The 25,591-nt window shown below is 44.4% G+C and overlaps 1 protein-coding gene across 1 annotated transcript in view; it reads left to right on the top strand.

Annotated features, from left to right (window-relative positions):
* Positions 1-261: 261 nt before the first annotated feature.
* VSIG10L2 (V-set and immunoglobulin domain containing 10 like 2) overlaps positions 262-25,591 on the top strand; it is a 102,279-nt gene continuing 76,949 nt past the window's right edge. Inside the window, exons 1-3 of the mRNA XM_073601154.1 lie at positions 262-326; positions 2,127-2,461; positions 6,094-6,369. Coding sequence (XP_073457255.1) covers positions 262-326; positions 2,127-2,461; positions 6,094-6,369 — 676 coding nt within the window. The remainder of the gene's footprint in view (positions 327-2,126; positions 2,462-6,093; positions 6,370-25,591) is intronic.

The following is a 25,591-nucleotide window of genomic DNA, read 5'->3' as shown; positions in this document are numbered from 1 at the left end:
TAATTTATGAAAGGGTTTGGCTTTGCAAACAATTCTCAGCAACTTCCCCAAGTGCTATTTTAGATGTCCCCACTCCTATGGAATCTTCACAATGCAGTCTGCCGGGAGTCGTACAGAAGTCTCCTGGTCAGGCACTGCGCTAAAGAATCTCTATGTATATCTGTGTAAAAGCTGTCTAGCATTGGGACCCATAATAGACAACCTTTTCGCAGGTATTAAAGGAGAGGTAGGAGCCGGGCAATAGACTTCTGGAAAATAGAAATGCAGCTCATAAATGTCCATAAAAAGAGAGAAAAAGTCCATGAATCCCGGGAAGCACCCGATAGGTGAGTGAATCTTGACTTATAGGTGAGCAATAATCTTCCACCAACACCACAACAAGCCAAGCCTCTTACCTTTTAAGAATGGACCACGAAATTATAGGTGGTCATTAGAGCCCAAACACCAATCTCCTCTGAGTATTATCCACCACGGACTGCTCCAGTATGAATCCTCCTCCTCCCCAAGTGGCACTTTTTTTGGGGGGGGTTGGCAGGTACCTGCGCCTACTTCTGCTCAGATCACCTCGGGGATCCAAGTGGTGGAAGTTCTCCTCTCCTCCTCCCTCCCCGCAGTCATCTGGGACACCTCACAGGTCCCAGAAGACTTCGGGCATTCACAATGTGCAGCGTGGTTCTCACATGCGCTGTGGGCACCCAGCTGTGAAGCCGCAAGCTGTCACAGCCGGATGCCCACATTTGATGCCAGGGACAGAAGACAGAGGGAAGGGACGGCTCAGGCGGGCACATCCCTGGATCCTGGGACAGGTGTCTGTTTATTAAATGTCAGCAGCTACAGTTTTTGTAGCTGCTGACTTTTAATAAACACAAAACTAACTGGAGCTCCACTTTAAGGTGAGTATTACCTCTTATTCACACGGGCGTACTTAAGCATACACCTGTTCAATGGTCATGTTTGTCTGCACAAGGATGTGCAGGTTTTTCATGCATTCCCATACAGGCGGTCCCTACATGTTGATTGGGATGTAGCAGCTCCACGGACATAGCCGCTGCTCCCTATTTGACATTTGCGTGGGTGCAGTTGTGTATCCTCATGCAGTCAGATGGCCCTCACACGGGTATGCATTAAGTATTCCCCTGTAAATGAGGCTTTACAGGGTGTCAGAACATTAAAAATCAGCTAAAGATTGATGAGGTCTGGGAGAGGTTTTCAGAATTTTTTTTTTTTTTTTTTTTTTTTTTTTTTTACATGGATGGATCTCCGCTTTAAAAACCAGCAATGTTTTAAAATATTTTTTAAGTTATGTTAATGGGAACATGTTATAAATATAAAGTTGGTGTTATCCCAGTTTGGCTGCAAAAGTGGATATACAATTTAACCACTTCCATACCTGCCTACAGTCATATGACACCCGCAGAAACACTCTCCCATCATGGGCGGGTGTCATATGACGTCCTCTGCTTCTCGCAGCTACAGCGGGGGGCCCGCGGCGATCGGGATCAGGCGTGTCCCTCGGACACAGCCCATCTCCCATCTGGATAAAGAGCCAATTAAATTGGCTCTTTACCATGTGACCTGCTGTGTCCAATCACAGCCGGTCACTTTGGAGATCTGCGTGCACGCCGTGCGTATGTGCCCCTGGGGGCGTGCAGCATGGCGATCGGGATGAGGCGGGTCCCTCGGACACAGCCCATCCCCGATCAGGGTAAATAGCCAATGAAATTGGCTCTTAACCACGTGACCGGCTGTGTCCAATCACAGCCGGTCACACATGTCAACAAACAGATGTAGCGCCGTTTCCGGGTTCTCCTCCTCTGTGTGTGAGGAGGAGACCTAGAGGAAAACGTACAGTACACTGATCTCCCCCCCAAATGAAGAGTACCTGTCACCTGCCCCACCAGGTCTGGGCAGGAAGGGTGTATAAGTGCCCTGTATTGAAGTGGTTAAGGATGCATCAGCACTTTTATTATGTGTACATAAGTCAAATTGTCTCATTTGTAAAGTGTGTGGGGGACAGATCTTACACAAATATTTGTCTTATTTCACAGATATAGGTCAGGTTTCCTCTGTCTTGGAGCAGTAGCATGGACTGTGTGAGACCAGAACTGAGCCCTGAGCATTTACAGAAATTCTTTGTTCTTTCTTCCAGGCCTGAACTTGAATACGCACCCGGTCACACAGACACTCTATGGAGTACTGGACCAATCTGTGGAACTCAGATGTTTGGAAATTAATTCTTCTGTCACTTTCGTCTGGTCCTTTATTGCGCTGGGAACTAATCGTTCTGTCTTCATTGCTTGGGGAGATTTGATTAGTGAGGACGCTGCACAGCTGGGAGTCGTCGGCCTGATAGACAGCACCCTGGTCATTGACAAACTGACTCTGCAGGCTGAGGGGCAGTTCACTTGTGTGGTTTATAAAGGAGGCTTGCCTGCAGTCTACATTGACCTTGTAGTCCTAGGTAAGGAAAACTTTGTTTCCAATTATAGTGATTCTGTATAATCAAAGGCTGATGTCAGGTGTTTATGGCTATCTGTGTTTCCACTGGAGGATATCCTCTCAAACTCTGTTCTGGTGACAGCCATTTAACAGGTCAGCAAAACAAATGGCAAAGGTACAGTGGGTATAGAAAAGAATCACCCCTCTTTAAAATAATCACATTTTATTGCTTTTTTTATTTTTTTTATTTTAGGTACTTGTATAGCGCCATCAATTTACGCAGCGCTTTACATATACATTGTACATTCACATCAGTCCCTACCCTCAAGGAGCTTACAATCTAAGGTCCCTAACTAACATTCATATACTAGGGACAATTTAGACAGGATCCAATTAACCTACCAGCATGTCTTTGGAGTGTGGGAGGAAACCGGAGTACCCGGAGGAAACCCACCCAAGCACAGGGAGAGATTTGCAGCGTGAAATGAAGACACACAGTTTGTTTTATCCAGCTATGTTTATAAGTGCAACTTATAACATCCAAGTGAAAGATAAAACACCAACATGTCAGGAAAAATGTATTTAAAAACAGAATCACTGATTTGGAAAAAAGGATCCCCCCCCACCCCCACCCCCTTTATGTCAGTATTTTGTTGGACCACCTTTTTCTTTAATTCCAGCCTTTAGTCTGTTGGGATATGTCTCTACTAACTTACTAACTTTGCACATCTAGACTTTGCAATATTTTCCCACTCTTCTTTGTAGAACTGCTCAAGTTCAGATTTGATGGTGACCATTTGTAGACTGCAGTCTTCAAATCATTCCACAGATTTTCGATGGAGTTTAAGTCTGGGCTCTGACTAGGCCATGCAAGGACATTCATCCTTTTTCTCCTTCAACCACTGTGTGGTCATTTTTGCTGTGTGCTTTGGGTCATTGTCATGTTACAAGGTAAACCTTCCTATTGACAACTTTCTGGCAGGGGGCAGCAGATTTTCTTGAAGAATTTGACAGTATTTTGCATCCATCCATGCCTCATTCTCTGCAGCAGGGACTGGGACACTTGTCAGAATAGAAGAAAAATGGACAGGGCAAAATACCATCAAATTCTTGAGGAAAATCTGCTGCACTCTGCGAGAAAGTTGTCGATAGGAAGAAGGTTGATCTTCCAACATGACTTTCGAGCTCCTTCATCAGGATGATAACCAAAAAATAGTTGCATGTCCAATACTGCACTCAAATGGCGCTGCTTTTTTTTCTGTTTTTTCATGTGCAGAGTTGCTTTTAGCTCTTGGAGCAAGCAGCCACTGGGCTTACAGTGTTGGACTAGCCTTTTTTGGACTTAAAGTGTTACTAAACCCAGGACACTGCATTCGGTATATCTGCTCTCCCATGGCACACAGAACATAGAAATGCAAATATTTTAGTAAATCTAAACTTCTAGATACCCTTTCTCATCAGCAATATATATTAGTCTTGTGACTTCTATTGGTGTCTGGTTAAAGCTTACAGGTGACGTTTTCTTCCCCCCCTTATTTGTCCTATAAAGCAGCTGGACCCCTGACCCTCTGTCTGGATAGTGCTGATTGGCCCTGTGCTGATCACATGCACCCTTCCGAGAAAAAAAAGGAAAAAACTCTAGCAATACACACCAAACTGCGCATGTGCAGCTTGTCCCCAAGGCTCTGTTCTCTGAGCAGATAGATTGGGGACAGTGGAAGAAGGGGAGGTTAAGAGAAAACAGGTTCAAAATAGCCTTTTTATGCAATGCAGATGATTAACCTCTTAGGTTCCACAGTGAGTATAACAAAGATGCTTTACTGCATATACAGACTGATTTTACTGGTGTGGGTTTAGTAACATTTTAAATTAAAGCGGGAGTCCGGCGACCAATCATTTTTTTTTTTTTTTTTTTTTTAGGTCATTGAGACACTTTGCTAATCCCAAAATAATACTCACAGTTTGGGTGTAATATTTCCGCCTCTGTCTGTTTTTGTACTAAAGAAAAACTTATAAAATGTGATGCTGGCCGTTTCCATCTTGCTTGCGGGCATGTGAAGCCTACAAGCATTGATTTCCAGGATGCGGTGAATGCTGAGCTCCCAGCATTCACTGCTCGTCCCGGCACATGCTCATTGTTTACAGCGAGCAGCGCCGTAAAATTCCGGGTTGCCATCACAACGGGCGGCGGCATCGGAAGTTCCCGCCCTGTTGTGATGGCAACCAAACATATACAAAACAACAAAGATAACAGACACGCCCTCATCACGTGACCGGCGTCACTCGGTTCCAAGATCTCTCGAGATTTTAGCAGGGCGGCGTTCCGCACTGAATCTTGAAAGTCAATAAACACGCCTACTCCCACGGGAGGGAGAGACAGGAAGTGCCACAATAAAGTACAATATAAAGGTAATTACAGCGATAAAAAAAATTTGCTAGGGGCATTTGAACATCTATGCAATTAACTGAAGGGGGTAAGATTAAGTTGAAAATTTGAGTGGAACCCCGCTTTAAGGACTATTTTAAAGGGCTGTTTATTACATAATTAGATTTGGTTTCCTTTCTTGGTGTGCCAAATCTCTCCTTTACCTGTATTGACTCAGGTGGAGTTCTTTGTTTTGTGAAAATGCCATTGTTTGCGATGTTGAATTTTTCCAAAATGGCCATTTATCCCAAATGCTTTTTTTGAGTCTCCAAAAGCCTAATCTCACATGTAAACAGTCTTTGCAGAACACTCCTGGCTTTACAAGCTGCTACCAGGAGCATGGGTGAGGTCAGGGCCAGGAAAGGGGAGCAGCTGTCAATCATAGAGTGTGTTTACGATGCTTCAGTTTATGAATGAACAAAAGCCTCTGTCTGCTGTCCATTCATCTTCAGTGCAGCTGAGGCTGCTGAGAAAGGGACTGGGGAATTTGTGTCCATCGGTCCCTGTCCCGAAGGGGAGACGTCGCGTTGATTTAAAAAAACTGTAAAAAAGTAAAAATTGTAATAACTAAGTAAATACTAAAATGATAAAAGTAATAAAACATAAAATAATAAAACCACTGACACCCCCTCCAAAAGAAAGCAATGTAAAAAATAGATAAAATATATATATATATAAATTGTAAAAAATAATAACAAAAATGTAACCAAATTATAAAAAATAAAATTGTAAAAAAATATAAAAAAACTACTGACACAGTCCACACCTTATCAGTGCTGCATATTAGTGCCACTGTCACATGATATTAAAAAAAAAATACCGGTAATCGATATCGGCGAGTACTTGAAAAAAGTATCGTTACTTGTACTCTGTCTTAAAAAAGTGGTATCGGTGCAACCCTATTTATAATAAAAAAAAAAAAAAGTGCTGTGCTTAACAAATTTGTTTAGTGCTTCACTTATTTTAGGGCTCTTAAGTAAGCAAAGCCATGTTAAAATTAATTTGGAGCAGGGGGGCTGCAGTTGGAGAGACCAGTCACATGATTGGAAACGTTTTCTGGCTGCCTGGAGGGGGGGGGGGGGGGGTACTGCCTTCTATAGGAAACTGGCTGCTGAATCTTGTATTATTTTTTGTATTATTTTGTCCACCCCTGAGCTTGAATGAAATAAGAGACTGTGGAAATATTATTTATTTAAAGTTTTTAATTTTGCGCTTTGTTTGGTTTTCAGTGCCAGTTGTAACCCCTACTTTCACAATCGATAAAGAGAAACCGATAGAAGGAACAGAAGTTCATATGACGTGTACGGTTGAGGTTGGAACAAGGCCTGTTACATACATCTGGCAGAGATACACTGTTTTTGAGGGAACATCTAAAGTTCAGGAGGGCGCAGACAACATGTTTGTCCTATCACCAGTCACCAGAGCACACACCGGCTGGTACACCTGCACCGTGAGGAACGTGGTCAATGAAAAGACCAGTGGAAGACTGTCCCTGGATGTTGTCTGTAAGTGAAATCTTTGCTTGCATACATTATAATAGAATGCTTGTTTTGCATTGAGCCAGTTGACAGAGACAGCCACATAGAAATATGTATTGCCCTCACCAACATGCTAGCCATGAGCAGAAGCATGCCAAGACCTTATATCTATCTGCAGATTAAGTTCTCTGGATCAGGGGAACAGAAGCAAAGCACATCAGGTAACTCGCTTTGCCCCTGTCCACAGATCTTGCATTCTTGGACTTCTTTAAAATTTAACTCCAGCTTTGCTATCAGTTTAAATTGTTTTTTGGGTCCAACTGGCCTAAGCTATTTCCTTCACTAAGAAATGCAGTTGCTGTTATTGTTGTGTAAACTGTATGTAGCATCAGCTATATACGATCTACAGCACTGTGTTTCGGCAGCGGTTTGGGGACTTCCTGCCCCAATCCTTGCACAAAATTAAATCATACTGAGCACTGCTCAGCCATTCACAAGAAGTCTTGTATTTTTAAGAATAAATACAAGGCTTCCTCTAATTGGCTGTCATGCCTACTCCAACACAGGTGGTCAGGCACTATAGCTGGCTTCTGCGTTCTTCAACTTTAGCAGCCCCCTTTCCCATAAGGCAAGAAGGACTACCGGTACTCGGTTGCCCCCACGGTCTTTTACACAATGTTATAGTGCCTGGCCACCACCCCGGGGCAGGTTCAGACCTGAGCTCAGTAAACAGGTAATTGAACAGAGCACAGCAAACAGGTGCTTGCGGTTGGCAGACAGGCAGAGTGGTATATTGATAGTCCAGGTACAAGGCAGGCAAGAATCAGAATAGTCAGGGTCCACACTGTAGTCAAAAGGCAGGCAAAGTTCAGAGAATAGTCCAAGTTCCAATCTAAGGCCATAAACAGGGGAATCCAAACTGCAAAGCAGGGCAGACAAACAGGGAGGTGGAAGCACATGTAACAAATGCTCTCAGAAGCATGAGACTGCAGGCTTGGCTGGCTTAACCACTTCCAGCCCAAGGCCGTCATATGACGTCCTTGACTTTCAGTCAGATATCCTCTTTTTCAGCCGGCGATTCTGTGCACCGTAAGAACGATCATATCGGCAGTTCAGCCGCTAGATCGTTCTTACAGACGACAGGAGGGGACACCCCCCCCTCTCGCCGTCCTCCGGTGCTTCTCCCGTGCCATCGGAGAGAGAATTGGCCACTGCCGGATCACGATCATAGAGATTTCCAGGAACCAGATGACCGTCGAACGTTATGACATCACGTCTGGGCCGCGCTTGTAAACCAAGCCGCGATCGCGGCTGGAAAGCACGGGATCGTGCATTATTAATTTTTTATCTCATGCTTTCCAGCCTAGAGGTGAGATGTGGGGTCTTATTGACCCCACATCTCTCCATAAAGAGGACCTGTCACCCACCATTCTTATTACAAGGGATGTCTATATTCCTTGTAATGGAATAAAATTGATACAAAATAAATAAATTAAAAGAGAAACTGTAAAAATAAAAAAAAAATAAAGTAGAATAAGCAATAAAAAGAAAAAAAAAATTAAAGCACCCCGGTAGCTCGCGAACAGAGGAGAACACACAAGTCCCGCCCACATATGTAAACGCCGTTCAAACCACACATGTGAGGTATTGCCGCGTGCGTTGGAGTGAGCAACAAGCTCCTGACATTGGCTAGGGTGGTGATTATGACATCATCCCTCTACCTCTCCACCGCAGCCAATCGCAGGAAGCCTTGTATTCACTCATAAAAATACAAGTCTTGCTGTGAATCGACAAGCAACGCTCAGCCCGACTCAGTTTTGTTAGGTGAATAGGACAGGATGCCCCCGTACTGCTACCAGAATACAGTGCTATATACTGTAGGTAGGTAGCTTATGCTACATGCAGTTTGTAAAGCACCAACAGCAGCTGCATTTCTTAACCACTTGCCGACCACCGCACGCTGATATATATATGTCGGCACAATGGCAGCGGTGGGCAAATGGCCTTTAATTTGTGGGGCTAGTGGGCATGCGCGCCCGCCACGTATTGCTCTGTCTGCTGGTGTCCTGCGATCGTGTCATGGAGCGGCAGACCGTTCTGCCTAGCAACATGACAGAGATCTACTGCTCCCTGTCATCGAGAGCAGTGATCTGTCATGTTGTAGTGAGCCCATCCCCCCTACAGTTAGAATCACTCCCTAGGACACATTTAACCCCTTGATCGCCCCCTAGTGTTTAACCCCTTCCCTGCCAGTGTCATTTACACAGTAATCGGTGCATTTTTTATAGCACTGATCGCTATATAAATAACAATGGTCCTAAAATCATGTCAAAAGTGTTCGATGTGTCTGCCGCAATGTTGCAGTCACGATAAAAATCGCAGATCGCCGCCATTACTAATAAAAAAAATTAATAATAAAAATGCCATAAATCTATCCCCTATTTTGTAGACGCTATAACTTTTGCGCAAACCAATCAATAAACGCTTATTGCATTTTATTTTATTACCAAAAATATGTCGAAGAATACATATCGGCCTAAACTGAGGAAAAAAAAAAATAAAAACCACAGAGATGATCAAATACCAGCAAAAAAAAAAGCTCTATTTGTGGGGAAAAAAAAGGAAGTCAAGTTTGTTTTGGTGTAACGTCGCACGACCGCGCAATTGTCAGTTAAAGCGACGCAGTGCCGAATCGAAAAAGTACTCTGGTCAGGAAGGGGATAAAAACTTCCGGGGCTGAAGTGGTTGGTGAAGGAACTTTTTCCTGGCCCAAACAAACTATTTAAAGTGATAGCAAAGCTGAAGTTAGGCTTTAAAATGAACTATAGGCAAAACAAAAAGTTACATATACGGTGCAGTCTGTTACTAGCATTAACACTGTCTCTTTTTTTTTTTTTCATAGGAGTTCCCCATAACATAATTTTTTCACCTGTAGATCCTGCCAGTAGATCCGTTGTCTTTCTATTTCCTCATAACAGGGTGACAGCACTGTTCATTGTGCAGTGGTAACACAGAACAGTGGACTTTCCGTTCCAAACCTCCACTCTTATTACTTAGTCCCTTACATTGCCCCCTTGCCACTTCTACACTTCATCCAGGAGTTTCCTTTGAGTGACCTTGGACCTACAGTGCCTTGATAAAGTATTTATACCCCATGACATTTTCCACTCGTGTTACAACTAAAAACTTAAATGGCAAAGTGGCACATAATTGTGAAGTGGAAGGAAAATGATAAATGGTTTTCCAAATTTTTTACAAATATGTGAAAAGTGTGGCGTGCATTTTTTATTCAGCCTCCCTGAGTCAATACTTTTGTAGAGCCACCTTTCGCTGCAATTACACTCCTTTTGGGGATGTCTCTACCAGCTTTGCACATATAGAGAGTGACGTTTGTGCCCATTCTTCTTTGCAAAATAGTCCAGGCTCTGTCAGATTGGATGGAGAGCGTCTGTGAACAGCAATTTTCAAGTCTTGCCACAGATTCTCAATTGGATTTAGGTCTGGACTTTGACTGGGCCATTCTAATGCATGAATATGCTTTGATCTAAACCATTCCATTGTAGCTTGGGCTGTATGTTTAGGGTCGTTGTCCTGCTGGAAGGTGAACCTCCGCCCCAGTCTCAAGTCTTTTGCAGACTTCTACAGGTTTTCTTCTAAGATTGCCCTGTATTTGGCTCCATCCATCTTCCCATCAACTCTGACCAGTTTCCCTGTCCCTGCTGAAGAAAAGCATCCCCACAACATGATGCTGCCACGGTCCACCACCATGTTTCAGGGTGATGTGCAGTGTTCGTTTTCTGCCACATTTTAATTTTGATCTCATCTGACCAGAGCACCTTCTTCCACGTTTGCTGTGTCCCCCACATGGCTTCTCGCAAATTGGAATCCGGACTTCCATTGGCTTTCTTTCAACAATGTCTTTCTTCTTGCCACTCTTCCATAAAGGTCAGATTTGTGGAGAGCACGACTAATAGTTGTCCTGTGGACAGATTCTCCCACCTGAGCTGTGGATCTCTGCAGCTCCTCCAGAGTTACCATGGGCCTCTTGGCTGCTTCTCTGATGAATGCTCTCCTTGCCCGGCCTGTCAGTTTAGGTGGATGGCCATGTCTTGGTAGGTTTGCAGTTGTGCCATACTCTTTCCATTTTCGGATGATGGATTGAACAGTACTCCGTGAGATGTTCAAAGCTTGGGATATTTTTTTTATAACCTAACCCTGCTCTAAACTTCTCCACAACTTTATCCCTGAGCTGTCTGGTGTTTTCCTTGGCCTTTTATGATGCTGTTTGTTCACTAAGGTTCTCTAACAAACCTCTGAGGGTTTCACAGAACAGCTGTATTTATACTGAGATTAAATTACACACAGATGGACTCTATTTACTAATTAGGTGACTTCTAAAGGTACCGTATTTATCGGGGTATAACACGCACTTTTTTCCCCTTAAAATCAGGGGAAAATCGCGAGTGCGTGTTATACGGCGATCCCCCGCTGACCTTGAGCGGAGCGATCGCCGGCCGAGTTTCGGCTAGCTCCGCTCACAATCCCGCCCTATGATGGACACAAGGACTGGGCGTGACTGTGAGCGGAGCTTGCCGAACCTAGCCGAGTACACTTGGCTATCTGTATATGGGCGGCGCTCGCTCCGCTCACAGTCACCCCCATCCCGGGCGGGACTACGAGTGGAGCCGAAAGTGGCCGAGAGCCGTCGCAAGTCACGGCTATGTATTTCGGCGCCAGCTGCGCCATTTTCAAACTGCAGTGACACTGACAAGTCACTGCAGTTTAACTGCAGCCTGGGCAAGGCTGCAAATGGACACAGACAAAGCTGCAGATGGGCACTGACAAAGCTGCAAGGCTGCAAATGGACACTGATAAGGCTGCAAATGACTGCAAGGCTGCAAATGACACTGGACAAGCATGCAGATGGACGCTGTGCAAGGCTGCATTGATGGGCATTTAAATGTAAGTTTTTTTCCGTAAAACATTTTTTTCCTTAAAATTCCCTCCTAAACTTGGGGTGCGTGTTATACGCCGATAAATACGGTAATTGGTTCCACTAGATTTTAGTTAGGGGTATCAGAGTAGAGGAGGCTGAATACAAATGCACACCACACTTTTCACATATTTATTTGTAAATAATGTTGAAAACCATTTATCATTTTCTTTCATTTCACAATTATATGCCACTTTGTGTTGGTCTATCGTAAATAAAATACATTTATGTTTTTGGTTGTAACATGACAAAATTTGGAAAATTTCAAGGGGTATGGATACTTTTTCCCGGCACTGTAAGTGAATGCCACCCTATTTCTATACCTACCTTACCTTGGTTACTCCCACAGAAATGCCCTTTAAAGACCAACCCAATCCTAGCCCACTCCCTATTGGTCTGGAGCTCCATTGAATATTCAGGGAAACTACTTACCCCTCATCTACCCCTACTAGGAATACTTCTGCTCATTACTGTGTCTCATGGGCAATAAATCTTAGGACTCCTATGATACCCTGTTGAGGCCTCATTGATCCCAGCCCGCAGTATATATGGATGCAGGCTGGTGTCTGTTTTGCTGGGCGGTGAGGGGGTGGTGCGAGCTGCTACTTCATGTCATTACACTGTTTACATTTTTTTCTTCTCTTTTTTTTTTTTTTTTTTTTTAAAGTGTCACAAAATTACAGTTCATTAAAGTTCATGCGCCACAACTAAGCTTGCAGCATGTCTGCATTTTGCCTAACAGCACCACACAGCTGCAGTGTGATGTGAATGAGGCACATAGAAAACAATGGGTTTCTGTGTGCCCCAGCAGTGATCTGCGTTCTTGTGCAGAGAATACAATTCACCGCATAGAATGTGATCGATCCCTGAAGAAACACTTTCATTGCATGCAATAGACATAGAGCAAACATGCAGCAGCACACAGTACTTTGTGTGTAAGCCAAATAGATGGTCCACAAATAGATCTCCTTCTTTGATGTGCGCTGATGAGGCTGCACTGATAGGTGGCACTGAAGGGCATTGATGGGTGGCACTCATGGGCACTGGTAGGTGACACTGATTTTAGGCACTGATTGGCAAAACTGATGTGCACTGGCAGGGGCCACTGGTGGGGACAGATGAGGCGGCGGTGGCTCTCCCTGTTCGGGACTGATGTCCCTTTGACAGAAGCCGGTGATCTTTTTTTTTTTTTTCTCCTCGTGCTGTAAGTGCGAGGAGAAAAAAAGCCGATTACCGATCTTCTGTTTTTAATCACGGGATCAGCTGTCATTGGCTGATTGGCTCCGATCTGTGATCAGTCGAGTTCCATTGACTGATCACAGAGCGGGGTCGCGCAGGTAGCTCATGCACGGGAGGATGTCTATTGGCGCCCTTCCCGCCAATTAAGTCTTTCGGCTATAGTGCGGGCGGGAAGTGGTTAGCGCACAATGAAAAATGTGACAGTAAATATTGCAAAAAAAACCCCATTGCGGTAAGCTCTTAAAGCAGAGCTCCACCCTAAAGGGAAAGAACCTTTCCGGGGGGGGGGGGGTTGGAGTGGATACCTGTCAAAACCAGGTACCCTCTCCCACTTCCGGGTAAGATCACTGCAATCGTTGTACGGCAATCTATGCAATTTCCGGCCCCTCCTCTCTGGGCCTTATCTCCTTAATCTGTGCCATCTATTATGTCCCCCACAATACACACCCAAGCAACCTACTAAACTGAATAGGAAGCTAAACTGGGGACAGCTCTACAGGACTGGCAGGTGACCTGGGCAGTGATCATCAAAAGTTCTACAAATGTTTTAAGATTAGAAAACTCTTACAAGGTCTTATATACAGTAGATTATTTTATATTCCGCCCGGCTTGGCCAAATAAATGCCCACTTATCTATCCACATATTTCAGGGCTTTTCTGTATCAGACTCAATGGTACACATCTGGTGGCCCTGCCCTTGAGTTAATAGATTGTGTATAAGGGTATACAACCTCATTGGCTCGCCCCTCAATACCAGTCTATGCAGGAATCCATGGGAAGCACTTCTCTATAAGCCTTTTTGACATATTTTCAGAGTGAAGAGAACCCTAATTACAAATATTTTTATGGCCACCAGGTTGACCATCGCTAGAGTTAGGAAGACTCCCTCCTTGAACTTCGCCGAAGTCAAAAATCGAATAAATGGCATAAAGATAAATAAGAAACTAACAACCATCTCAACGGATACACACAGAAAAAATAAATAAAAGTATCTCAGCCCTGGATAATGTATTCACGGCCTACTACTTCCAACAACATCTTGTTAACTATTTAAACATCAGATGACTTTTGCGTTCTAATATTCTATGACACATTTTTTTGTTTCTTTTTTTTCTCTCTCTCTCTCCCCCCCCCCCTCATCTTTTCTCTCTCTTCTTCGTCTTCCTTCTCTTATACCCTCTCCCTTTTCTTCTTCTACTTCCCTCTTTTTTTTCTGCCCTTTTTACCACTCCTTTTATCTAAATCTTAACTCATTCAGCTGCCCCTTCCCCCCACCCTGCCATTTCCTCTGCAGGAAAATGTCTATAGCCCCCTCTGAAACCCCCTTCACAGACCAAACCACCACTATGTAGCCCTTCAAGACTTCTATGATTTCCCTATTTATCTTCTTAAAGTGGATGTAAACCCGAAAAAAAAAAAAAAATTAAGATTTGCTATCATTTGAGAGAGGGCAATCTGTAACCAAGATCTGTAACCAAGCGCCGAACAGTATGTTGTCTACCGGGCGCTCGGGTTCGGCACATCACGGATCTTGTGGACAGATTACTGAGAGGGGCTGGGGAAGACCCGGCTGTCATGGTGCACGTTGGCACCAATGACAAAGTCAGAGGCAGATGGAGTGTCCTAAAGAACGATTTTAGGGACTTAGGTGCTAAATTGAGGAAAAGGACCTCCAAGGTAGTATTCTCAGGAATACTACCGGTACATCGAGCCACACCAGAAAGGCAGAGGGAGATTAGGGAAGTAAACAAGTGGCTGAAGAGCTGGTGTAGTAAGGAGGGGTTTGGGTTCCTGGAGGACTGGGCCGACTTCTCAGTCGGTAACCGGTTCTATAGAAGGGACGGACTGCACCTAAATGAGGAGGGTGCAGATCTGCTGGGAATGAAGATGGCCAAAAAGTTAGAGGGGTTTTTAAACTAAGCGATGGGGGGGAGGGTCCAGAGACAGTGATAGCCAGCGCGGAAGATATTCCAGAGGGTAGTATTGGGGGCATTAGTGATAGGTTAACCAAAGCACAAAAACACAAGGTGAGTATAGTAGCAAGTCCTAGTTGCAATCTTGAAACACCCAATAGGAAGACAATATGCGACCGGTCTAAACTATGTGGCATGTTCACCAATGCCAGGAGCATGGCGGACAAGATGGGTGAACTAGAGATACTGTTGTACAAGGAGGATTTGGATTTTGTGGGAATTTTAGAGACCTGGTTCAAAAGCTCTCATGATTGGCTGGCAAACATTCAAGGGTATACCCTATACCGCAAGGATAGAGAGGGTAAGAAAGGGAGAGGGGTATGCCTATATATCAAGATTAATGTACAAGTGAATGTGAGAGATGACATCACTGAGGGAGCTAGTGAGGAGGTGGAATCCTTATGGGTAGAGCTCCAAAGGGATGAAGCTAAGGGGAAAATAATACTGGGAGTATGCTATAGGCCCCCTAACCTAAGGGAGGAAGTGGAGACGGATCTCCTATCACAAATTGAATTAGCAGCAAGGATGGGAAGTGTTATCATAATGGGGGATTTTAATTATCCAGACATAGACTGGGCGGAGGGAACCGCGCATTCATTTAAGGCTCGCCAGTTCCTTAATGTCTTGCAGGACAATTTTATGGGTCAGATGGTAGACGCACCAACTAGAAATAGAACATTACTGGATCTACTGATTACCAACAATACAGACCTGATCAGAGATGTGGAAATACGGGGCAATTTAGGTAACAGCGATCACAGGTCAATCAGTTTCAGTATAAATCACACAAATAGGAAACATGAAGGGAACACAAAGACACTGAATTTCAAAAGAGCCAACTTCCCTAAACTACAAACCTTGCTAAAAGGCATAAATTGGGATAAAATATTAGGAACAAAGAATACGGAGGAGAGATGGGTTTGCTTTAAGAGCATATTAAATAAGGGCATTAGCCAATGTATCCCATTGGGTAATAAATTTAAAAGAGCGAACAAAAATCCTGGATGGCTTAACTCCAATGTAAAAATGCATATAAAAGCAAAGGAGAAGGCCTTCAAAAAATACAAGGTTGAGGGATCATCCTCAGCATTCAGACTTTATAAAGAATGCAATAAGAAATGTAAGGGTGCAATTAGGACGGCTAAGATAGAACATGAAAGACACATAGGAGAGCAAAAAAAAATCCCAAGAAATTCTTTAAGTATGTAAACAGTTAAAAAGGGAGGACAGACCATATTGGCCCCATAAAGAATGAGGAAGGACATCTGGTTACAAAGGATGGGGAGATGGCAAAGGTATTGAATTTATTCTTCTCCTCAGTATTCACAAGTGAATCGGGGGGCTTCAGTAACCAAAACTGCAGTGTTTATCCTCATGACACAACACAGGAAGCACCTACATGGTTAACAGAGGACGGAATTAAAATTAGACTTGAGAAACTTAACATTAATAAATCACCGGGACCATATGGCTTGCATCCGAGGGTACTTAGGGAACTCAGTCAGGTGATTGCCAGACCGTTGTTCCTAATTTTTACAGACAGTCTATTGACTGGAATGGTACCAGCTGATTGGAGAAAAGCCAATGTAGCACCAATATTTAAAAAGGGCCCAAAAAACATCCCTGGGCATTACAGACCAGTTAGCCTAACATCAATAGTATGTAAACTCTTGGAGGGGATGATAAGGGACTATATACAAGATTTTAGTAATAAGAATGATATCATTAGCAGTAATCAGCATGGATTCATGAAGAATCGTTCTTGCCAAACCAATCTATTAACCTTCTATGAGGAGGTGAGTTGCCATCTAGATAAAGGAAGGCCCGTAGATGTGGTGTATCTGGATTTTGCAAAAGCATTTGACACAGTTCCCCATAAACGTTTACTGTACAAAATAAGGTCCGTTGGCATGGACCATAGGGTGAGTAAATGGATTGAAAACTGGCTACAAGGGCATGTTCAGAGGGTGGTGATAAATGGGGAGTACTCAGAATGGTCAGGGGTGAGTAGTGGGGTTCCCCAGGGTTCTGTGCTGGGACCAATCCTATTTAATTTGTTCATAAACGACCTGGAGGATGGGATAAACAGCTCAATCTCTGTATTTGCAGACGACACTAAGCTAAGCAGGGCAATAACTTCTCCGCAGGATGTGGAAATCTTGCAAAAAGACCTGAACAAATTAATGGGGTGGCTGACTACATGGCAAATGAGGTTCAATGTAGAAAAATGTAAAATAATGCATTTGGGTGGCAAAAATATGAATGCAATCTATACACTGGGGGGAGAACCTCTGGGGGAATCTAGGATGGAAAAGGACCTGGGGGTCCTAGTAGATGATAGACTCAGCAATGGCATGCAATGCCAAGCTGCTGCTAATAAAGCAAACAGAATATTGGCATGCATTAAAAGGGGGATCAACTCCAGAGATAAAACGATAATTCTCCCGCTCTACAAGACTCTGGTCCGGCCGCACCTGGAGTATGCTGTCCAGTTCTGGGCACCAGTCCTCAGGAGGGATGTACTGGAAATGGAGCGAGTACAAAGAAGGGCAACAAAGCTAATAAAGGGTCTGGAGGATCTTAGTTATGAGGAAAGGTTGCGAGCGCTGAACTTATTCTCTCTGGAGAAGAGACGCTTGAGAGGGGATATGATTTCAATTTACAAATACTGTACTGGTGACCCCACAATAGGGATAAAACTTTTTCGCAGAAGAGAGTTTAATAAGACTCGTGGCCACTCATTACAATTAGAAGAAAAGAGGTTTAACCTTAAACTACGTAGAGGGTTCTTTTACTGTAAGAGCGGCAAGGATGTGGAATTCCTTTCCACAGGCGGTGGTCTCAGCGGGGAGCATTGATAGCTTCAAGAAACTATTAGATAATCACCTGAATGACCGCAACATACAGGGATATGTAATGAAATACTGACACATAATCACACACATAGGTTGGACTTGATGGACTTGTGTCTTTTTTCAACCTCACCTACTATGTAACTATGTGACTATTTGAGCCCAGTCTTGCCACACAGAGTTAATCCATCTCTGAGCAATCCTCTTTTATTGTTCAGTGAGATAAATCTTGACAAACTGAGAAAAACTTTGTCAAATACTCCCCCTTGCTGTGAGTGACAGGTGATTTACATATCTCGTGCACTAGCCTAAGAGACATGCAGTATTTTTTAATTCCCTCCCCCACTCCTTTCTTCAGCAGCTCTGCAAGGATTGGCTGTTCCACACCTCACCATGATTTGGCATGCTGAAGTCATGTGGTTACTTTCCTGTCTTTTCACTGGATGTTAGAGATCATAGCAGAAGTTCAGCAGAAGTTCAGTGTTAGAAATACACAGAGAAAATGAATATTGACAAGGGGAGTGTAGAGGTGGGCTGGGAGTCTACTGACATCACGACTCCACCCACCGAGCTCCAGACAACAGACCCGCCCACAGAATATGCAGTTTTTCTGGTCTAATAACAGACAGAGGGGAGACATTTGACAGGTAAAGATACATGGAGGAGGCATGTATATGCTTATAGATAACCCCCATGGCAGTAGTTTAGAAAGGATGACATTGGGTTTACATCCACTTTAACCTAATACGACGCACCTCCATGCATCCCCCTTAACCCCCAAAGTTGGCTTCTTGCTCTACTTTATGGTTTACAGAATATATGTTTTTATGATGTTTTCATAGATTTTCTCTCAAATTGTCTCCTGTGTAGTTGTCAATGTATGCTTTGTAAACTTAAAATTAATTAATAAAATCTTTACAAAACAAATTACACAGCAGTGTTTGTTTAACTTTTACCTAAGAGACAAAGAAACTAACACCTTGGCCTGTTACAGAAAATGGTAAATGAATGGATCTACTGGCAGTATTGACGGGTATTAAAACCATGGGGGGAAAACAAAATTTGCTGTGTTAATGCTAGTGACAGACTACATCATGGATGTGATTCTTAATTATTTAGTCCTATTATACAGGATGCGCATTCTTCAGTTTTTAACCATGGGTTATGTGCAGCTACCTTCAGATGATTGGACATTGGCAGAAAGGAAAGTTGCAGGGACATGGCTTAATTGATCCCACCCACTCCTAGCAAGCCTCAGTTTTTGCTAGTGTCCTTAGGCTTTGGATGGCTTCTCTCTACTAAGAAAAGCTTACCTCTTTTAATGGAGGTATTTTCTTCACAAGATTCCTCTGCCACGATTCCTTGCTGCACCATAGCCAATGCAGCCCCTTTCTGAAACTTTCCAATTGGTCGACTCTTCAGCTGAGCCATGATTGAAAGTACCCGAACCCTGCCTAAAGAACATGCAGGGCCACCCTGTAAAGCAGGGCTCGACAAACCCCGGGCGCCAGGTCGCATTTGCGACTAGAATTAGCGACCTGGCGCCTGGGGCGGCACAGCTGGGATATCCTGTGTCCGTTCGCCCCCCCCTCCCGCCGCGATCGCGCTGGGCCGTGCCAGTAATTGAGGCCCCGGCTTTGCGGCCTACTGCAATCCTATGGTTCCTGGTTCCTTCTGCAATCGGGCGCCCTCTGGTGGTGGCCGTTGGTATGACAAGACATCCACCAATGCTAATGGAGCTTTCCCTACCTGTTTTCACTGCTCGCTCATCTCCTTCCCTTTACTTAGAACCCCCAAACATTATATATATTTTTTATTCTAACACCCTAGAGAATAAAATGGCGGTCATTGCAATACTTTCTGTCACACCGTATTTGCGCAGCGGACTTACAAGCGCACTTTTTTGGGAAAAAATACTTTTTTAAATTAAAAAATAAGAAAACAGTAAAGTTAGCTCAATTTTTTTTTATATTTTGAAAGATGATGTTACGCCGAGTAAATTGATTCCCAACATGTCACGCTTCAAAATTTCATCCGCTCATGGAATGGCGACAAACTTTTACCCTTTAAAATCTCCATAGGCGACGTTTAAAAAATTCTACATGTTGCATGTTTTGAGTTACAGAGGAGGTCTAGGACTAGAATTATTGCTCTCGCTCTAACGATCGTGGCGATACCTCACGCGTGGTTTGAACACCGCTTTCATATGCGGGTGCTACTCACATATGCGTTCGCTTCTGCAAGCGAGCTCGACGGGACAGGGCGCATTTAAAAAAATTATTATTTTTTCTTATATATTTTACTTTTTATTTTTACACTGTTTTTTAAAAAAAATAAAAATTGTGTCACTTTTATTTCTATTACAAGGGATGGGGCACATTTAATTTTTTTTTTTTTTCTTATTTATTTTAACTTTTATTTTTTCACTGTTCTTTAAAAAAAAAAAAAAAAGTCACTTTTATTCCTATTAGAAGGAATGTAAAAATCCCTTGTAATAGAAAAAAAGCATGACAGGTCCTCTTAAATATGACATCTGGGGTCAAAAAGACCTCAGATCTCATATTTACACTAAAATGCATTAAAAAAAAATTGTCATTTGAAAAAAAAAAAAAAAATGTCCCTTCAAGAGCTATGGGTGGAAGTGACGATTTGACGCTTCCGCCCTGCAATGACTTGGAGATGGGGGCCATCTTCCTCTCACTTGTCTCCATGTCAGGCCAGGGACAGATCCTGATCGCCTCCGCCATTACCGACGGCCACGGTAAGCGGTGAAGGGCACCGGAGAGCGGCAGTAGGGGGGCCCCTCTCCTGCCGCCGATAAAAGTGATCTCGCTGCTAATCTGCTGCAGAGACCACTTTTATCTGAAAGAGAACCGCCGGCTCTTGAAGAAGATACCAGGATTATGGTAGCTAGCTGCTACCATAACAACGGTATTTCTCTTCAAAGACAGGACGTATATAGTCGTCCTGCGGGAAGGAAGTGGTTAATTAAAATGAATTTATTATTTGTCATCTCCCTGCTTGGCCCCTTTCACACGGGCTGTCTGATCAGGTTCGCCTGTCAGTTTTTCAGGCGGACCTGATTGGATCCTTAGCGAGAATATGGTCTTGTGTCCCTGCATGGCAGGAAATAAAAGCAGTCACATTCGTTCTAGTTGTCTCTGTGTAAATTTAAGATTGGTTAATTTTTATATTGAAAATAAAGCTTGGTCGGTCGTTTAAAAAAAAAAAAAAAACCTGGCTCCTAACTTTTTTAGCTGGCTCTTAGATTCCAAGCAAATTTGTCAAGCCCTGCTGTAAAGTCACTTTTACGCAAGGCCTTTGACCCCGCTACTCTACAGTGTGTCCTTAAATGATGCTGGTAAATCTATCACACTGGTGTTCTGTTCTCACAGTGACCTATGATGCACTTGTCACAGATAGCCTTTAACTCTACCAGTTTTTCAATTGGACTGTGACTATCCTTTGCTGAAAATGTCTCACTTGCACACTGTCGGTGGCCTCTGGTGACCTAATCAAAGTGACCATTGTTCCTCCTGCCTTGCATTGGGCCGTGAGTGCCCTTGTTGGGTACCGTTTCACCTACATACTCTTGGAGTTCATCAGCCATGAACAGCCTTTATCTCCTCCTGTGTTCTTAAATTACACTTCCTCACTGTTGGTTTGGTAGCCATCAGGGACCTTGTCACAATTAACCAGCCATTTGTCTCTCCTGTTGTACTGCTTGTGCTTTAAATACCTTTGATGGTACTATTTAACATGCATACTGTTTGTATGCCGGCCTGAGTTGACTTTTGTCTATCTATCTATCTATCTATCTATCTATCTATCTATCTATCTATCTATCTATCTATCTATCTATCTATCTATCTATCTATCTATCTATCCCTCCCACTCTGCATCTGGCTCTTGAGTCAACCATGTATGTGTTTATGTATCTCTGTTGCCTTCAGAGTCTAAATTCTGAAGTGTACACTATTCCTTCTGATGCAGTGGTACTTGGAGGTGGTTCAGTCTATGGGCATTTCTCCTAGCCTGGAGTTATTTGCATCAACTATTCTAGACCAAACTGAGTCCTTAGTAGGCCTCTTCTTCATAATAATCCCAGGACTTTCAGACATTGGGTCTTGGCTCCCTTTAGGTTGGCCAACCTTTGCAATGCTTATATACTGTTTCTCCCCCATTGAAATCATTGCAGGGGAGAGAAACCACAAATAAGCAGTGTGAAGGTTGGCCAAACCGAAGCTGACTGAGACTTAATGTGGGGCATATTCCCCGTACTCCCTTCATTGGGTACAAAGTCCCGAAGAGCAAAAACAGGCTGGTTGTTGATCCTTCATACGTGGTATTTTCTGCCCTTTGTGGAGCTTGTAAAATGTCTATTGCCTTTCGTTTTTTTTTTTCACAGTGACCCTATGCTTCCTACATCTCTTTGCTGGTAACTGGCCTTTTTTCTAAGTGTGATCCTTCCTTGGGCCCGTCGACTGCACCTGAGGTCTGACCAAGGCACTAGCTCATGTTCTTGCTCTGCTTTGACAGTGGGATGTTGGACGTACTTCATTTGATGGCATGCTTAACTCAGACTTTGCTATCCAATGTACATTGGACTGCGAGACCCTTCAGAGTTTCAGGAGGAAGCCTAGATCATCCTTCATCTAATCGGGTACCCAAACCTGATTCTAGTGTTTTAGTAGTACAAAGGACTTGTTGGGGAAAACTTGTCTTCCAAACAATGATCCAGAACTAAGGGCAGTTTGGTTATCCCTTCAATGCTGGACCTCTCAAATGCAAGGTCATCCAATGTGAATTCTGTCTGCCTATGCCATGGTGGTGACTTACATCGACCATTAGGGAGAGAAGAGAAACTGCTTTGGAGGACTTTAGAGGCTGGTCCTCCCCTGTAGGTGTTTGGAAACTCTATCACGGTGCAGATATTCTGAATGTGGCCTTCCTAGCTTCCAGGTTCAGCCATGAACTGCCTTGCTTGTCTCCAGTTCCAGGGATTCCTAGTCGATGCAGTAGGGTGCACTGAAATTCGTAGGTTCAGTTTATCCCGACCTACGCTAAGGGAATGATTTCTCAAAGTCTGCCTTCACTTGAATGGTTTTTCTCTTGATATGGAACCAGGATTCCTTTCCAGACTGTACTCTGTGGGACAAAAGTGGCTTCTCCAGTCTGGTATGGGTCAGCACTGGACCTTGTGGACCATCAAGGGTCTATTCTTGGCATTAGCACTTCCTTTTAGAGATCCACTCCACAATCCACTCACTTTTTGGCAGGGCTTTTGTACAGGGTGTTACTTGCATTTGTTCTAGCTGAATTGTTCCTAGTGATTCACTGGGATCTTAACCTTGTTTTCTGTCAGTTCCTTTGGACTGCCCCTGGAATTTATGACGGACTTTTCCCTGTCTAGCTTTACATGTGTGATTGCCTTTTCATTCATTACCTTTGGTTCTGCATGGCAAGTTCCAAGCTGGACAAGGTTGTTTTGAGGCCATAGCCTATTTTCTTCCTAAGATGTCTTCGTCTTTATACACCTGAACCAGGACTTATTTTGAGTTTCTCTCTGTCCTGCTCTTGTACAACATTTGGAAGTTTTCTTTCCATTGGTTGGATGTGGTATTCACTGTTATCTCTCAGCTGCTACTGTACCCTGCTTGTTCTTGCTTCTTCTGTTTGCCCCTCTTGCTCCTTTTTTTTTTTACTTGGGCCTCTTAGCATTTGTTTGCTGTGTTGTCCACCCCTCAGACTGTTTTTGGACATCCCTTGGTTAAAGACTAAATATCCTGTGTCCCATACTGTATGGCTAAGAAAAGGGGTTTGACTTAGCAGTATAGTACAGGACACCGGTCCCTGCCCTGTGTTCTTCATGATCTCCATATTGATTGCTACAAAACTAAGGATTGCTGGGACTGGGAGAGGTTATATAGTGGGTATTCCCTGCAGCTTTCCTTTTTGCCAGTGTCCAATCACCTGAAGGTAGCTGCATATGGTACACGGTTAAAACTGTGTCGGGTACTGAGCTCCAAGAATTGTGTTTTACTGATGAAGCAAAAATCCACTTTAACACTAATTAGACATACATACGCCTTAGATCTTGTCAAAGGCGTAAACTGGTTAAATGTTTTTTCTTTATCATCCACCGAAGAACACAGATTGGTGATAATTATGGTTACGTTGTTGACTATAGAAGAAATGAACACTAGGAAAACTGAAGGCCAGCCTTCTAGAGGCTGTAACCCTTCCAACCTCACTTCTTGCCAGTTATGCTTTGTGTCCCCAAGAGAATGGATGTTTTCCTATACTTCTTTGCTGGATCTTTTGCTTACTTTGGAAAATTTCTACTATCAATATTTACAGGTAGAATGATGTTGGATATTGAAAATCCTTAGTCACTCCAGGTAGCCAACAAGTGCAGGTTTTCCCAGTTTTTGTACCAGTGTTCCAGTTACTCAGAAGTCTGCTTTTCAGGTCAGGCCAGTACACCTGGCAATTCCTTGTGGCGTTATCCTGACCAGAGCTGTGGCAGTGCTCACCTGTCTAAGTTATCTGAAGGCTCACCTGTTGTTAATCACTGATGGAGGTCTTGGCTGTGTTGGGTTTTACAGTGTTTGGAGCCTTAGGCTGGGTTCACACTGGTGCGACACGACAGCCGTCCTACTTTGGATCCGACTTTGCCCTGCGACATGAAGCCGGCATGTGTCCGACTTTCAATGAACGGGGATCCGACTTGGATCCCCGCCAATGCCGGCACTGTGTTTGGTATGAATCTTTAGGGGGGAACTCCGCGCCAAATTTTAAATAAAAAACCGGCATGGGTTCCCCCTCCAGAGGCATACCAGGCCCTTGGGTCTGGTATGGACCTTGAGGGGAACCCCCTACGCCGAAAAAACGGCGTGGGGGGTCGCCCCCAATCCATACCAGACCCTTATCCGAGCACGCAGCCCGGCCGGACAGGAATGGGGGTGGGGACGAGCGAGCGCCCCCCCCCCTCCTGAACCGTACCAGGCCGCATGCCCTCAACATGGGGGGTGGTGCCTTGGGGGAGGGGGCGCGCTGCGGCCCCCCCACCCCAAAGCACCTTGTCCCCATGTTGATGAGGACAAGGGCCTCTTCCCGACAACCCTGGCCGTTGGTTGTCGGGGTCTGCGGGCGGGTGGCTTATCGGAATCCGGGAGCCCCCTTTAATAAGGGAGCCCCCAGATCCCGGCCCCCCACCCTATGTGAATGAGTATGGGGTACAGCGTACCCCTACCCATTCACCTAGGAAAAAAGTGTCAATTTAAAAAAAAACACTACACAGATTTTTAAAGCATTTTATTAGACAGCTCCGGGGGTCTTCTTCCGACTTCGGGGGTCTCTCCGGTTCTTCTCCACGCTCTCCGGATCTTCTGCCAGGCTCCTCCGCTCTCTTCTGCTCTTTTGCCGCTCTTTTGCTAAAGCGGAGGAGCCTGGTCTTCAATCTTCTGCCTTCTGCCTTCTGCCTTCTGCCCTCTTCTCCTGATGTTGACACGACGCTCTCTGGGGCTAGAATGCTCTCTGTGCGCTCTGCTCTGACTTATATAGGCGGTGACCCCGCCCCCTTATGCCGTCACAGTCCCTGGGCATGCTGGGACTGTGACGTTTTAGGGGGCGTGGTCATCACCCGATGACCACGCCCCCTTATGCCGTCACAGTCCCAGCATGCCCAGGGACTGTGACGGCATAAGGGGGCGGGGTCACCGCCTATATAAGTCAGAGCAGAGCGCACAGAGAGCATTCTAGCCCCAGAGAGCGTCGTGTCAACATCAGGAGAAGAGGGCAGAAGGCAGAAGGCAGAAGATTGAAGACCAGGCTCCTCCGCTTTAGCAAAAGAGCGGCAAAAGAGCAGAAGAGAGCGGAGGAGCCTGGCAGAAGATCCGGAGAGCGTGGAGAAGAACCGGAGAGACCCCCGAAGTCGGAAGAAGACCCCCGGAGCTGTCTAATAAAATGCTTTAAAAATCTGTGTAGTGTTTTTTTTTAAATTGACACTTTTTTCCTAGGTGAATGGGTAGGGGTACGCTGTACCCCATACTCATTCACATAGGGTGGGGGGCCGGGATCTGGGGGCTCCCTTATTAAAGGGGGCTCCCGGATTCCGATAAGCCACCCGCCCGCAGACCCCGACAACCAACGGCCAGGGTTGTCGGGAAGAGGCCCTTGTCCTCATCAAC

This window comes from Aquarana catesbeiana, linkage group LG10, assembly GCF_042186555.1.
Source record: "Aquarana catesbeiana isolate 2022-GZ linkage group LG10, ASM4218655v1, whole genome shotgun sequence".
Lineage (NCBI taxonomy): Eukaryota > Metazoa > Chordata > Amphibia > Anura > Ranidae > Aquarana > Aquarana catesbeiana.
This window is presented reverse-complemented; position numbering and strand designations above follow the sequence as displayed.